The sequence below is a fragment of the Nanorana parkeri genome, unplaced genomic scaffold (assembly GCF_000935625.1).
Source record: "Nanorana parkeri isolate BGI_ZX_2015 unplaced genomic scaffold, ASM93562v1 scaffold331, whole genome shotgun sequence".
In the NCBI taxonomy this organism is placed as follows: domain Eukaryota; kingdom Metazoa; phylum Chordata; class Amphibia; order Anura; family Dicroglossidae; genus Nanorana; species Nanorana parkeri.
The window spans coordinates 643,486-658,282 of NW_017306599.1; the positions used below are offsets into that span (position 1 = coordinate 643,486).

General features: G+C 41.3%; 1 protein-coding gene across 3 annotated transcripts in view; it reads left to right on the plus strand.

Annotated features, from left to right (window-relative positions):
* ATXN2 (ataxin 2) overlaps nucleotides 1-14,722 on the plus strand; it is a 66,341-nt gene extending 51,619 nt beyond the window's left edge. The window contains exons 17-24 of one of the 3 annotated variants that reach the window (XM_018558329.1): nucleotides 865-1,017; nucleotides 2,882-2,948; nucleotides 4,807-4,991; nucleotides 5,315-5,447; nucleotides 10,775-10,920; nucleotides 13,501-13,728; nucleotides 13,923-14,088; nucleotides 14,319-14,722. In XM_018558329.1, coding sequence (XP_018413831.1) covers nucleotides 865-1,017; nucleotides 2,882-2,948; nucleotides 4,807-4,991; nucleotides 5,315-5,447; nucleotides 10,775-10,920; nucleotides 13,501-13,728; nucleotides 13,923-14,088; nucleotides 14,319-14,347 — 1,107 coding nt within the window. In that variant the 3' untranslated portion in view covers nucleotides 14,348-14,722. Of the gene's footprint in view, nucleotides 1-864; nucleotides 1,018-2,881; nucleotides 2,949-4,806; nucleotides 4,992-5,314; nucleotides 5,448-10,774; nucleotides 10,921-13,500; nucleotides 13,729-13,922; nucleotides 14,089-14,316 lie in introns of all 3 variants that reach the window. The other 2 variants (XM_018558330.1, XM_018558331.1) reach the window with 2 other exon arrangements.
* The last annotated feature ends 75 nt before the right edge of the window (nucleotides 14,723-14,797 follow it).

Consider the following 14,797-nt stretch of genomic DNA (forward strand, 5'->3'; position numbering starts at 1 on the left):
GGAGCTGCGGCCGGCTGGTGTGTGGGCGGGGCGGGAGCTGCGGCCGGTCTTTACACAGTTTATGTGCAGCTACCCCGAAAGTAAGACCTAGCGGATTTCTGCAATATAAGACCTACCACCGAACTAGGTCTTATTTTCGAGGTAGGTCTTATATTACAGAAATCACTGAAGATAGCGCTAGGTCTTACTATCGGGGTAGGTCTTACTTTTGGGGAAACACGGTACCTCTAGGTTAAAAACTAATGAAGCCAGATGGGCAATGTAACTGCCTTGGAGCTAGCTTTATATGAAGAGGAATGGCTGTCCCACAAATTTCTTATGACAGGTTTACTGTAGACAATGTTCTCGGAACGGTGGCCCTGTAACATATTTTACTGCAAAAATGTGGGTGCTTTACCTTTTGCAATCCAGGCCAAATTATTTTATTTTTTTTACTTTTAACAGTTTTGCTATTCTGGCCCAAAATTGGGAATACTGTGAAGTTTCAGTGATTTTTAAAGCTCTATAACTGGGGAACTAATTTATAAAGATGCTGGAGTTTTATTTTTTTTTCTGCCATGGGGATGCTCTGTCAGGATTTTTGCCTGTTTTACCTGGTGAAGGCAGCTTCTCCTAGTTATCAAAAGGTACAGGGAGATTCCACCAACATGGACACACTGATAAATTAGGGTAAGGTAAGAGATTTCTGCCAAAAAGTTTATAAATCAGTTAAGATCTCCTGTCAATTTCTCTGGCCACGTAGAACTGCTTTAGAGGTTTATTCTAATGAAGTGATTGCAGGTGTCATTTTATCTGCGTTTTTTTTTTTTTTTGGTCTTTTGGATGTTTACATGCACAAGTTTATTTATTTTATTTTTCTTGCAGCCTAAACCTTCCACAACACCAACCTCACCTCGACCACAAGCTCAGCCAAGTCCTTCAATGGTGGCTCATCAACAGCCAACCCCGGTATACACACAGCCAGTATGTTTTGCACCAAATATGATGTATCCAGTTCCTGTAAGCCCTGGTGTGCAGGTAATAACATAAAAAAGCAGTTTACTTTTCAGTATGTACAGTTAAAGTGGACCTTGCATCAAAAATCAAGTATTTGCTTTTTAGTACCCCCTATAGCCCCATCCCGTCCAAGCATTTAGAAATGCAAGTGAAAAAACAGAAGCCAAATCACCAGTAAAACTACCAAAGTTAGACCTCGGCTTGCGGCCACTTCACCTAAAGTTTCTTGGCTGATGTAATTTTGTGTGTGGGTTTTTTCGTTTTTAATACAGGAATAGCGAGAGGTAGCTACTGACCAGTGAATTATTTCATTTTTGATGCAAGGACTACTTTAAGGGAGCATGGAAAATGGACCGTATAGTTTCAGAAGTAGTTATTATGGACTTTTGAAAATCTTAAAGTGCTTTGGGGATCACAGTTTAAAACATGGGTGGGATATTGTTTTGTAATTCTGAATAAATGTTGGCGTTGGCCCTGCAGTTGTGTCTAGGGCGATATGCATTGTGGTTTTTTTTTTTGTACCAGACTTCCTCATTATAGTTTAGGCAAATATAACATGAACAATTTTTAGCCAGGTAAATTTGCATTATTTCATATTATTGTGTTCTTCTTTTGAGCCAGCAGCTACAGCTTTACCCCTTGCTGGCCGGAGCAATTTCTTGATATTTGCACCCACATGATGATAAAATCTGAATTTTTTGCTAGAAAACTTCTTCAGACACCCAAACAATTATAGATGTAATACACATCACTTCCGGGTCCAGTGATCAAAGGACAAATAGGCAGCTGGAAGTCTACTGATCTCCCTCTGATCGGTCAATGGAGACCCGTTGTGCTGGTCCCCGGACAGGGAAGCTGGAGGGAGAAGGGGCACACAGCACTACAACGTACAAGTGATCCGATGGCTATACAGCTGCAGCAGCCTGTGTTCTTGGTGTGACTGCTTCAGGACAGGTGCTCAATCCTAAAGCGGTTAAGCTCTTTTCCAGGCTGTCCATTGGCTTCCTTATGTAAAAGGTCTGTTTACATAACTTGGGTTAAAATTTACACTTTTATTAGGGATGCACCGATATATCGGCCGAAAATGGCACTTTTGGCATAATGCTGTGGCAGGAGAGCGCTGTGAGCGGCCGGCGTCTCTCCTCCCACACCGCTCAGCCTCCTGTCACAGATCGGCAAAGCGGTGTGGCGGCAGAGACAGGCCGCGCTGTCACAGGAGGGTGAGCTCTCCTCACTGCACCGCTGCTCAGTCTCCTGTGACGGCTGTCAGCAAGGAGAGCCAATGCAAACACTCAGCGATCAGTGATCGCTGAGTGTTTGTGCATAATTGAGGATATGGCATGTTCACTATATCCTCAATTATGAATGAATGTGAAGAGATTTACATCACCTCCTGTTCATTCATAGTTGTTGTTATAGTAAACATACCATGTCCTCATGTTATAAATTAACTCAGAGGATTCCTGTTCATTTATAACAGGGGCTGCAGAAAAAGAGATTGGACTCTGTGTCCCCAATCTTTTTTCTATTTTAAAAGGGAAATAAATATAAAAAAATTAAGTTTTATAAAAAAATATTTTTAAAAATGTGAAAAAGTTTAACTATAAATATTTTCGGTTTTGGCCTGACCTTCTTCTTCTTTTTTTTTTTTTTTTTTTCGTTTTTGTGGTCATACAGAGAACATGCCCAATTTCAACCATTATAGAAATGTATTGGGCCAATGGCCATTTGCATTGGTCCTATAGGTCTCTCTATTTCTGGGTAAAGGGAAATCCTGTGTGCAGTTGACCTCTGGCCTTCAAATGACTTCTAATCTTTGGTTTTATGTACACTTCATGTTACTTGTTGGGCCATTATTTCTCATGGTATTATACTTTTGTTTCAGCCATTATATTCAATTCCAATGACGACAATGCCAGTTAATCAGGCCAAGACATACAGAGCAGGTAAAGGTGAGACTGGCGCGTATGTGTTGCATGTTTTCATTATCACACTATCCGATTGTCTGTTTTGACAGTTCTGGATTATTAAGTAGGCTTTGCCATTATTTACCATACACTTATTTGAAGAAAAAAAAAAGCTATTGATTTTAAATGTAATCAACAACTGTTGTTTCCTGGCTCTCCTCATGTCGGCATACTAATGGGTTAAGGGTGTCAGGAAACCTTAAGGTGGCCATACACTGTGACTTTCAGCTGGTTCTTGATGAACCAGTTGGAATTTGCACAGTGTGCCCCTGTCGGCACCCTTTCGCCTGGCATCCCTTGATCAGCTGATCAAAGAAGCTGGTCGAGAAATCTTCGAATGAACGGTGCGGGCAGCCAGTGAGCTGCCGGCTTTGTTCAGGTATTCGGACAGCGGCAGCTGTGAAGAATACAATGAAGGCAGCAGGAGATTCCTCGCTCGTAAGCGTAGATGGAGGAATCTAATATTTTCTTCAGCCCGCAGGTTAAACTAAGAAAATGATTGCCGTGTATGACCAGCTATAGGCCCTTTCACACGGGCTGAACAGGAGGAGGGATCTGCATCTTCCTGATCGGACGGAGCAGTATGGATCGGATGTCACCGCTGTGACATCGGTGTCTTTCCAGACGCTGCCGGACCTCCTGTCGGTTTATGGGGAATTGGATGTAAATGGACATGTGTCCATTTACATCAGATAACCCCCGATCTGGCACATTCAGGTCCTGCAAAACGCAACTCTGTCCTGTTTTTCCTGGCCGAAGTCGGTGGTAACCGGGTCTGTTTACACCCAGCTGCCCATGGACCAGGGATAGGCAACCTCAGCTCTCCAGCTGTGCTGAAACTACAAATCCCATAAGGCATTGCAAGCCACAGGCATGACTCCGAGAGGCGGAAGGTTAATGGAATTTGTAGCCTCAACACAGCTGGAGAGAGCCAAGGTTGCCTAGCCCTGCCCTAGACTAACATAGACCGCCCATGTGAAAGGGGCCTTAATTGATTAAACCTTAATCGTAATTGTTGCACTAACCCTATACAGCAGACAAATTGGGATAGAAGATATTGGGGTCAAATTAATTCGAAAGATCTTGCAAAATAGTAAATATTAAATGTAATAAGGTTTGCTAATCCACAACAAGTACATGCATTTCGAGTACTAGATTGTGGGTTTTGCTTTTTTTTTGTGGGTGGTGGAAATAATTGTTCAGAACATAAGTGAATTATTTTAACATAAAACCTAGTTCCTCCCCAACTTTTTTATTGAAATGTGTAAAAGTCAGCATTTACGAAGCTTACAATGGCTGAACTAATAGATACAAATACTTATGCCGATATCATAGCTATGCCCCCGCAAAGGCTTTTCTTTTAAATCAATGTAAATGCATCGATAGTCGTCAACGAGTGTTAATGTGCGTCATTGCACATTTTCAGTATGTGTAGTAATGCACTTGTATATTAAATGTCAAAGCTCATCTCCGTGCATGTCGAAATGCATCATGTGTTTATGTGCGTCAAGACGTGTGCTGACGCGCATCTTATACGTGTGTTGAAATAGAGAAGCATCTCAACGGAAAACATTAAGCAAAAACCCTAAGGTGTGAATTCAGCCTTTACATTTCTAGAACAGAGTGCTTTTACTTGCAGACAATTGCACGTCGACACGCACACATACGTACACACACGCGTATGTACATTCCACATACACCCCCCTTATTAGGAATGAACACTTTAGTATGGAGCTAGGAATGCTTACTTCTGTTTGTCTGCATAACCTGAGGCTGACGTTCTATAATGTAAGAAAATAATTGATAATTGATACGCTGCTAAGTGTTTAATTTTGTCTTGCAGTACCAAATATGCCCCAGCAGAGACAGGATCAGCATCACCAGAACACAATGATGCATCCAGTGTCTGCAGCAGGACCTCCTCTAGTTGCTACATCACCTGCCTATTCTACACAGTATGTTACTTATAGCCCGCAGCAGTTCCCTAGCCAGCCTCTCATGCAGCATGTGCAACACTATCAATCGCAGGTAACATTGATTTTTAAGATTTTCTTTATTCTTTTAGTTGCCTTTTCACTGGAAGCGGGTTCTTGTTAGTACGATATTCAGAGTTTAAGTGACAATGAGATTTAATTATACATGACCTTCCAGAGTACTTGCTTTTTGAAAATAACTCTAATGGGTATTTTGTTCTAAAGCGTAACTATTCCTCCATGTTGTATTATGGCATGCAGGACGACTGTTAAAACAACTCTGCTTTCTAGCTTTTTTGTTTGGGCGGGCGGCTGTATTTCATTTTAAACCACTTTCTATTTGATTTTTAACACAGCTTCCTGTTCTTTGTGTTTCAGCATCCACATGTATATAGTCCTGTAATTCAAGGAAATTCCAGAATGATGGCTCCTCCAGCACATGCACAGGCTGGGTTAGTGTCTTCATCAGGTGCACAGTATGGAGCTCCAGAGCAAACACATGCTATGTATGGTAAGAGATGCTACCTTAAACCATGACCTTTTTGCTCATTTCATTACAATCTAGCCACACTCCTAATAGTATACAGTCATTTCTGTACAGCTTCAAAAGTGAACTAGTCATTGGGTTAGATGCCATTTACTGTAAGCCAATCCGATTTTGAGGTCCCTTCCACCATCTACAAAATGTTGACTAGGGGCAGGTTTGAAAAAGCTCTTCAGCAGCCATAACATGTGAACAATGTACCACGCATACAGGCCAACCCCTTTTTAAAATTGAAGGCAGAAATTTACCAGTTTGTTATAGAATCCACTCTACCATTCATTGAAGTACACAGTGAAGATCGTGGATCTGGTACCACTGGGTTATAGCGCCACCTGCAATAGTTGGTTGCTGGTCACAAAAAACAGTCTAGGGCCCCTGATGGTGGCCAACCTTCCACCTGCTGACCGTAGCCTCAGTTTTTTGCCTAGCTTCAGAAGGTAGGACAGAATCACTGCTGTGATTCTTCTGTCAGTCTTTTCTCTTCTGCTTTTTTTGGCAGAGCGTCAAGCAACTGCTAGCTTGGTGACACGCTGGATGTAGTTAGATCCTTGTAGTCCTACCCAGCCTGGCTTAAAGCACATGCAGATCCTCGCCATTGCCCTCCATAAAAATCATTTTCTTGGAGTCCATTGAGGGACACAGGAAGTCGTTTTGGGTTATATTTCCATCTACAGTTTGCTAGTGTCCAATCCCCCTGAAGGCCAGCCCAGAATAATCTCTCCCACTGTCACCATGCCTCGGTTTTGTAACAATCAGTACCAAGAGCATGATAATAAACAAAGGGGGTGCGGCCTGTGTCCCTCAGTGGACTCAAAGTAAAGTTTTATTTTGTATTTAATTTTTTTACGGTTGGTTTTAAAAACCCTATTTTCTTTCTCATCCATTGAGTGGCATAGGAATTATTTACCCTTCAGAACCTTTAACGGTAGGCTAACTGATGGGTGGACAAAGGGCCAATGAATATTAACAGGCCCCGGAAAACAAAGAACTAGATATGTGGGCTCCTAGAACCTTATGCCCAACACTGACATCGATGCGACTATGCTGTCATCCTGGTAGAACATGAACGCTTTGCAAATGGAATACAGATTGTTGCTGAAAACCCCAACTTACATTCACTGATCCTAGTAGTAGAGTGTGCCTTGACGGAAAAGGGTGCAACCAGGTCCTTGGGGCCATAAGCTTGGATGATAGTCTGCCTGAGCCACCTAGAGAGGCCACAGCACCCCTACTGAGTCTATTCGGGTTGTTAAAAAGGGAATGTGTTTTCCTTAAAGAGGGAGACTCTCGCCGCCCGAACCACATCCTGACACTGGTGAACAAGAGCCAGACACAGGGATGGAAGAACAATGTCCTGGTTGTCAAAAAGCAAAACCATTTTGGGAAGAAGGAAGTCCTGGGCCTCCACACCACCTTGTCCCAACATGTTGGTGTTGATTTGGGTGGCTCAATGTGTGTGAGAGGTGAGCTGTGTATTCTTTGGGAGACGCATGCCACTTCCCAGATGCACCCATCAGCACTGCTGTAATCACCCCAATCTCAGCTCTGCTTCCTCTTTTCCCACTCACTGCTAGTGACGGAGCAGCCTGGCTGCCAGATTGTATGCTGGCACAGCTTTGCTTCATCCTCCCCCTACTGCCCTGCTCACTACTACTCCACAGGATTACATGGAGGGGGTGGACTTGATCAGCAGTAGGCGGAACTGGGCAAAGATGAGGAAAGATGGGCAGAAAGTTCCTGCTCAAATAAAATGGCATTGCCCACGGTCCCATTGCACACTAATGTGATTACACCAGCAAAACCGCAGATAAGACTTCAGAGAGTAGGTGAGGGGGACTGTTCACCTTGCTAAGAGCTAATCGAGCAACCCCAATTCTGTCCCCTGGACAGGATATTGCAAAGATTAAATCTCTGAAGGGTGACCTTTAAGGAAACCTTTGCGAATGCTGCTAAAATGTTATGCAAGTTTTATATATGTGCCTAACAAGACTAGTAATTAATGTTGCCCAATGTGGGGATTTAAAGACTTCCTATGCCCCTTTAATAGACGAGAAAGAAAAATATTTTCAGAGAATATTGTGACCTTTTCTGAGCCTGCAGGTTTAAAACTATTGTTCAGTCTACCCAAATGAGCCTTTTCAGTTACAGATGTAGTCTGGTTGGATGTGTCATCCCCTGGTTTCTTCTCTGTAGGGGTTTCAACAGCGAGATCTTTCCTCCACAGTTTTACATTGGTTCACCCTCACCTTGGAGTCTTCCTTCTTCGTCAAAACTGTTTTTCCACTTTTTCCTCCTCCAATCTCCACAAGATCTAAAAGGGAGAGTTTCTATTATTTAATTCCACTACTGGACTCCTTGATATTTGAGTTATCGGGCAGTTTAAACTTCTGCATTCCTTACACGTTAAGCAGTTTGGTAGGCTTATTGAACTGTTTCTGAATCGTGAAAATAAAAAGGCACTTTCAGCCGACCGGAGATTTTGGTTTGTGTACTGCTCTGAATTCATCATCCTAGCATTAGTCTCTTCACAAGATCATACGGGATGCAAATATGTTCATTACCGTGGATTTCTATTCTTTACCCTTTTTTTTTCTTCTATTTCCCCCCCCCCCCCCCCTTCTTTTTTTTTTTTTTTTCTTTTAAATTTGCTAGATATTCATGACTCCAGGAATCAAATGAATTGGAATCACACATGTTCTGTTTACTGTATGCTCTAAGTTTTCAGGCATTTTGCATGCTGAAGTCAATTAACAAAGATTGTCACACGTTATCAATCTTTAAAATAACACAGGTTTCACAAAGGCAATAACTGAGTTTTTGTGACATATATGTTAAGGAGAATAGGAAAGGGGGTGGTGAAAGAATCGCACTTCATAAGAATTCATGTGATTTAGGTTTCTATCGTTTAAATGCCTATTACATGCAACAAGGATCCCTCGACTAAGCAATATTTTGTATGCCAGCCTTATGTTTCTAGGAGGAAAGTATAAGGCGTGAAAATAATAGTGGTAAACGAATTGGTCTGTCCAGGTGAAAGGGGCATATTATGTATATATGCATCTGCTTGAATGTTTTTTGCTGCACAACCAGCTTCCCGAGTTGCACCATGAACTTATCGGTCATGTGACATTAGCGATCCTGTAACTGGCAGGAATTTCCTGTTAGGAAAGCTTAACAGGGTGTAGCACCAAACCTCTGGTTACATGTCTCTCCCTCGCTGGTGACTTGAATTCTGCATCATTCCTTTCACCAAAGGATTAATGCCTTGCTCCTCCCTGGAGTTGTGTGTATTCATGATACCAGGATTTTTCTGTGAGGAGTTACTGGTGTCTCACTTAACACCTGAAATGTTTTATTGTATTTATCTAGCTGTAATTATATATGGCGTTGCATAGGAAGTTTATTTTTGCCCCTCAATTCGATCTGTATATTTGATTTGTTTTTTCATGTTGCATTCCTACTGGCTTATAAAAGCGCTTTTACATGCTCATGGGAATTCCCTTATTGGATGATCAGCTGCCACATCTCCAAACAGAGAATCCTTGTCTTTTGCATCCTCTGCAGTTTTCTTTTCCTTTCAGTCACCATTCATAGGCATGCTAAGCATTTGCTTCATGTAAATGTAGACCATAGAGTATGGACAATCCCGGCCTTGTCATTTTGTTACCATCTAACTTTCAACTATGTCATTGTTTATCATTTTAATTATTACCACAATGTGCAGTATGTTTAAATTGTAGTTCTTGTTTGAAAGTAGTGAATTTAGAATTTGTTGAGCTCTGAGCAAGGAGCCGTCATAAATTTGAACAAATTCATGGTAGTGTCGTATGTATGTGTGTATATATGTGTATATAGATAGATATCTATCTATACAGATAGATATATATGAATATATCTATATAGATAGATATCTATATAGATATATATGTATTCATACATATACACACACACACATGCATTCATGGTTGTGTGTATGTATTCACACTCACTCACACTCGTTCAAATTTATGACGACTTCTTGCTCAGAGCTCAACAAATTTTAAATTCACTACTTTCAAACCAGAACTACAATTTTAACATACTGCATACTGTTCCACATACACTTGAATCTCAACCCACTTCACCCGCTACTACTTTTTGCTCTCTAAATGCTGCCAGAAGATTTCCCTTCTAGGAACATGACAAACAAGAAAAACCCTTGAGCATATTTAATCCTCTCCCATTCAGGTTGTGAGTAGATTTACTACCAAACGTCAAAGCTTCTGCTTTTGAGGGAGATAAACTGAGGATTACATTTACATAATTGCTGATCCAGCCTGTATGTGGTGGTCATTAGCGACTTTTCCTTTTCTGCCTCTCCTATGGCACCCCCTGGGAGGAGCTGACATCCAGGTCCTTGTGTGTCCCTCTTTTTCTAGTTGGAGTACAACAAGCTGGTTTACTTTTGCCGCATCTGTCGTTCTGAAGAAGCCACACATGGGGGGAACGTATCGAGTTCTGCAGTACGCATAAACGCCTTAGATGAACCAGAAGTGCTCTGCATTTCAGTTTTAATGACATGGATTATGATTTGGTTATCTATTTTGGATGGACATATAATCTATATATGCATGTAAATCGAGACCAGCAACTAACTTATTTTTTTTTCTTTGCATTTGAAGAATTTTAATAGAATGTTTTAAAAAATTTTTAATATGATGTGTTTTAAGTAATAAGGTCTGCTGTCTTGGCTTAAATGCCCCCTTTTGGTTGTATTGAAATAATGGGCGATACCCAAATATTTCTCAGTTTTATTAGTTAAAGTTGGGGTGTTGCCATGCAGACCTTCCTTTGCTGAATACTATGTGAATGTGTACCTAGTAAGTATAAGTTTGCTACCAACGTCAAAGTTGGACTCTGCTACTATATCACATTGCTATGTTTAGGCTTTGGGCTTTCCCTAGTTACTAAAATGGAGAGGTTAGTTTTCTGCGAAGTTATTTTAAACCTAGTTTTAACCTTCCTTGTCAAATCGCAATATAAAATGCAGCATTCTGAAAGCCCCGTGGCACATGTATCAGACAGACTGGCTAATAATCGATAGCTGTTCGGTCTTTGACAATGCATGAGCAACTTTTCACATGGCATGGCTTCTGGGATGCTGCATTATGTAGGTCCTGGCAGTGAGAAGATCTGCTCATGTAAATGTGAGGTTTCTGTTGCTATTTAAAGAAAAAGGCAGGGCATTAACGGTTTTATTTTAAATATTTGTATTTTTACACAAGTTTATATATTTTTCTCTTTCTGGCTCCTAGTTTCTACCAACTCACTAGGTCAGCAGTATGCCCACCCAAGTGCTGCTCTTCATGCTCACCCCCCTCATCCTCAGCCTTCAGCAACCCCCACTGGACAGCAACAGTCTCAGCATGGGGGTAGTCACCCAGCACCAAGCCCAGTTCAGGTAACATATGTAATCTATATGTGTGTGTCTGTGCATGTTTGAATAGTCATGTATATTGAGGTTAATGTACTTGTATGAATTCTAGCTTTCTAACTGCCAGACTGTTCAGATTTTGTCTGTAAATGAAAATATGGCAAAAAGCAAGGAGGGGGTAATATATTGGCTTGATATCTGTGCTGAAGATGACCAGCACAAATGTAGCATTATTTTTGCTTGCAGGATTTAATCAGCAGTGTTAGGGTTTTTCTGTTTTTTGCCATCTTTCTTGGTGAAATTCAATATACCTTCCCTTAAAGTGCATGTCCGGGTAAATGGAAATAACATGCAGTACATGACTACAGTATATGGACTTTGTCCCGCTAAAGATGCCTTCAATGCCGGTGCACCTAACTCTTAATTTTTGCTTGTGGGCTGACAACACAGGGCATTTTCTATATTGAAATTTCAAAGAATGGTGTCAGCTCTGCCCTTTTTGTCTTTGCTTAATTACAGATCCACTTCCCTCTCTCATTTTCAGAACATAGGGGAGTGGTGTTCAGTACTCCAAAGGGAGAACTAGGAGGGCTGGTTTTGACTGCATGAGAAAAACTGTGCACAGGTCACTACAGCCCTAGATTGACAGGTGGTGTGCACTTATGGAACCGTTTTCTTTTCTTTTGGGGGAGGGGAATATAGAAACTAGGGCAGACAGGATTTGGAGCAGTTCTCCATAGCGACTAATCAGCTTCTCTTTTTCAAAGCTTAACTAAACAAACTGAAGAGAGAAGTTGATTGGTTGGCATGGGCAACTGCTCCAGATTCTGTGTGCTTCCGTTTTTATAAATTCCCTTTATACTTAACAGAATAAAAAGGAAACAACAAGAGACATTGATAGTTTACATTACAAACAAGCTTTTTACATTTAGAAACTTCCACATCAGTGTGCATGCATGCTCTGTTCAATGAGTTTAGCAAGAGAACTAATCGAAGTGCATGTCATTGCTCAAAAGCAATGTTAGGAGAATGCCTAAATCTACCTGCATTTAATCTTTTATCTCCCTTGATATAACAGTAGATTTATATCCATGGCATCAAAGGAAGTGTTCTTTCTTATTTCTCGGTTTGGGGATGAGGTAGTTTACTCAGATTTCCTTAAAGCCAATAATGAGACCTGTAATAGCAGGAGTGTGGAAATTTTTTAAACTACTTGTCCTGGTGAGTAATGGGGCTGTGGGATGCCAAATGTACATCCAGCACTGATAATCCTCAAACACTGAGTGACTGTAAACCTGCAGCCAGCATCCGCTATGTCGGCTACCAGCAATGTGTATAACACACTCCTAACATAGATTTCTACCAGCATCGATTTCTAAATGGATGACACCTTTGTTTGCCATCAGTGGCAAAGACCACAAATGTATTCAATGTTACATTATGTTTACCTTTAGTACACAAAATATGTTTAACATAAAAATAGGTCCAGGAGGTAACGGTTTAATCCTCATTACACCACAATACTTTGTGCTTGTTTTGTGTTGACTTGCACTGCGTTAGGCAGCCCATTGAAAATAGGCTGCAATGCACCTAAACGCACAAAAAAAGGTGGTTTCTGCACTTGTTCACAGCACACGTGCGCTTTAGAGGTGCATTCATTTATTGTGAACGGCACTGCAGATTTAAACCGGTAATTCCATTTTCTCACGTTACATGGGAACGTGAACTTTCCCTTTAATTGGCATTGTGCATGTTAGAGAGCGCTGCTGCCTGTCTACCACAATATGGCACACGGTGAAATGGGGGCACTCTGCGCACGCACACAATGCCCAATGCGTGCATTTATTTGCACACAGATGGTGGTGTTGGTTTTTATTTTAATTTATATTTTATATATTTTTTACCCTTTTTAATCACTTTTTTTTATTAGATTATTTTGCTTAACTTTATTGATATCACTCAAGGGCTATCAACCCCCTATGTGATATCAGTCACAGGTGACAGACTCTTTATGAAGCCTGTCCTCCAGTACAGAAAATCCAAATCTTCTGTACAGCTCCACATGTGACAGCTGACACGGGAAGTGCTGTGAATACAACACTCCTGTGTCACTGATCACAGAGCAGATCAGAGAATGGACGTTCTCCGATCTGCTCCCCACTCTCTATCCTGAAATGATTGCTGTGGTCCTGGATCCCCCAGAAGAGCGGGTTAGCCCGGAAACCACGACGGGGAGGGGTGGATGGGGGATGGACGGACAAGCAGGCTGCTCTACAAGTGACCCGGGCAATCACAAAAACAAGCGTTGGCTTCCCCTACTGTACATTTAGTCCTCCTTGTGCAAAGCAGGGCTAAATGTAAAAAAACTGCCTGCCTGGAACTGCAGGTCCCTGGCAATAGGAATTCCGCACCCCTGAATAGATTGTATTTAGAGGTAAGCAGCGCTACCTTTAGAAACTATAGAAACATCTTTTTTGGTGTCCTAAGCTTTCTTCTGTTCACATTGCCTCAACCAGTGGTAACAAGTATGTGTATTTGTCCTTTTAGCGTTATGTTGCTAATGTGTATACTGACTTGCTTGGTTTTTCTTTATAGCAGCATCATCAGCATCATCAGCATCATCAGGCAGCCCAGGCTTTACACCTAGCTAACCAGCAGCAACAGTCTGCAATTTACCATACTGGACTTGCCCCTACACCACCTTCAATGAACCCAGGCTCCAATGCACAGTCCCCACAAAACAGCTTCCCCACTCAGCAGACTGTGTTCACCATCCATCCCTCCCATGTCCAGACTGCCTATACCAACGCATCTCACATGGCTCATGTGCAGCAGGTGAATATATATGTTATATATAAACATTGGCATTTCACTGTTTGCATTTTTTCCTCAGAGTGATACAAAATGCAGTGCAGATGGGTTTCAGTTTAGGAGCATGAAATGATGGAAATCCATTTAACTCTGTAAATGTTTGTTGTATTTTTCTTTAGACGTTTATTCATTCTTCTCCTGCTTCCTCTCTTTTTAAGGCTCATGTACAGTCAGGAATGGTCCCTTCCCATCCAACAGCTCATCCTATGATGCTTATGACAGCACAACCACCAGGGGGTCCTCAAGCTGCTCTAGCACAGAGTGCTTTACAGCCCATTCCTGTTTCTACAACTGCACACTTTCCCTATATGACACATCCTCCAGGTGAGCAACAAGACTGTGTGTGTTTTTTAAAATGGTCTTTTAATATTAACAAGCCACTGCTTTGATGATGGCTTATGCTTTTTATAGCTTTTATATATTTTTTTATAAACGGTATGTTGTTCCCGTGTATTGCAGTCTTCTAATGTATGCAATCTGGTTGTCATAAGGGACATAATCCTGTATTGTAGTAATGTAGAATAATAACAGTGGTTTTTGTTCTTTTTTTCTAGTGCAAGCACATCACCAACAACAGCTGTGAATCTGGAGCTTCTGTGAAAAGGCTGGAACCCTTTTGTAGGCCAAAAATTCTCCCACTTTCTGCTTCCCTCCAGTGGAAGTCCCAGCATCTAGAATTTCCCAGTTTTGTCTAAAAATAAATAAATCGTGATTTCTGCTAACCTCCATTAGGAATGCTAACTGATCATCTTGCAGTGGGAAAGATTTGAACTGCGTACAGGCATGTAGGAATTTGCAGGCTACACTGCATCGATCCTCCAAAATCCCAAACTTTGCTTGCTGATAACTGGAAGTTATTTATTTTTTAAGGCCCTTCTAAGTTATGAACTCATCAGCTAGCGAAGGAAATAACACGAGTGATTCTTGCTGCTATCTTCACCTTTAAAAACAAAAAAAATCAAGACTCTAAAAATCCCTTTTTATGTCTAAACTTGAAAACCAATTCAGTACAGATTCTTATCATCAAACTGAT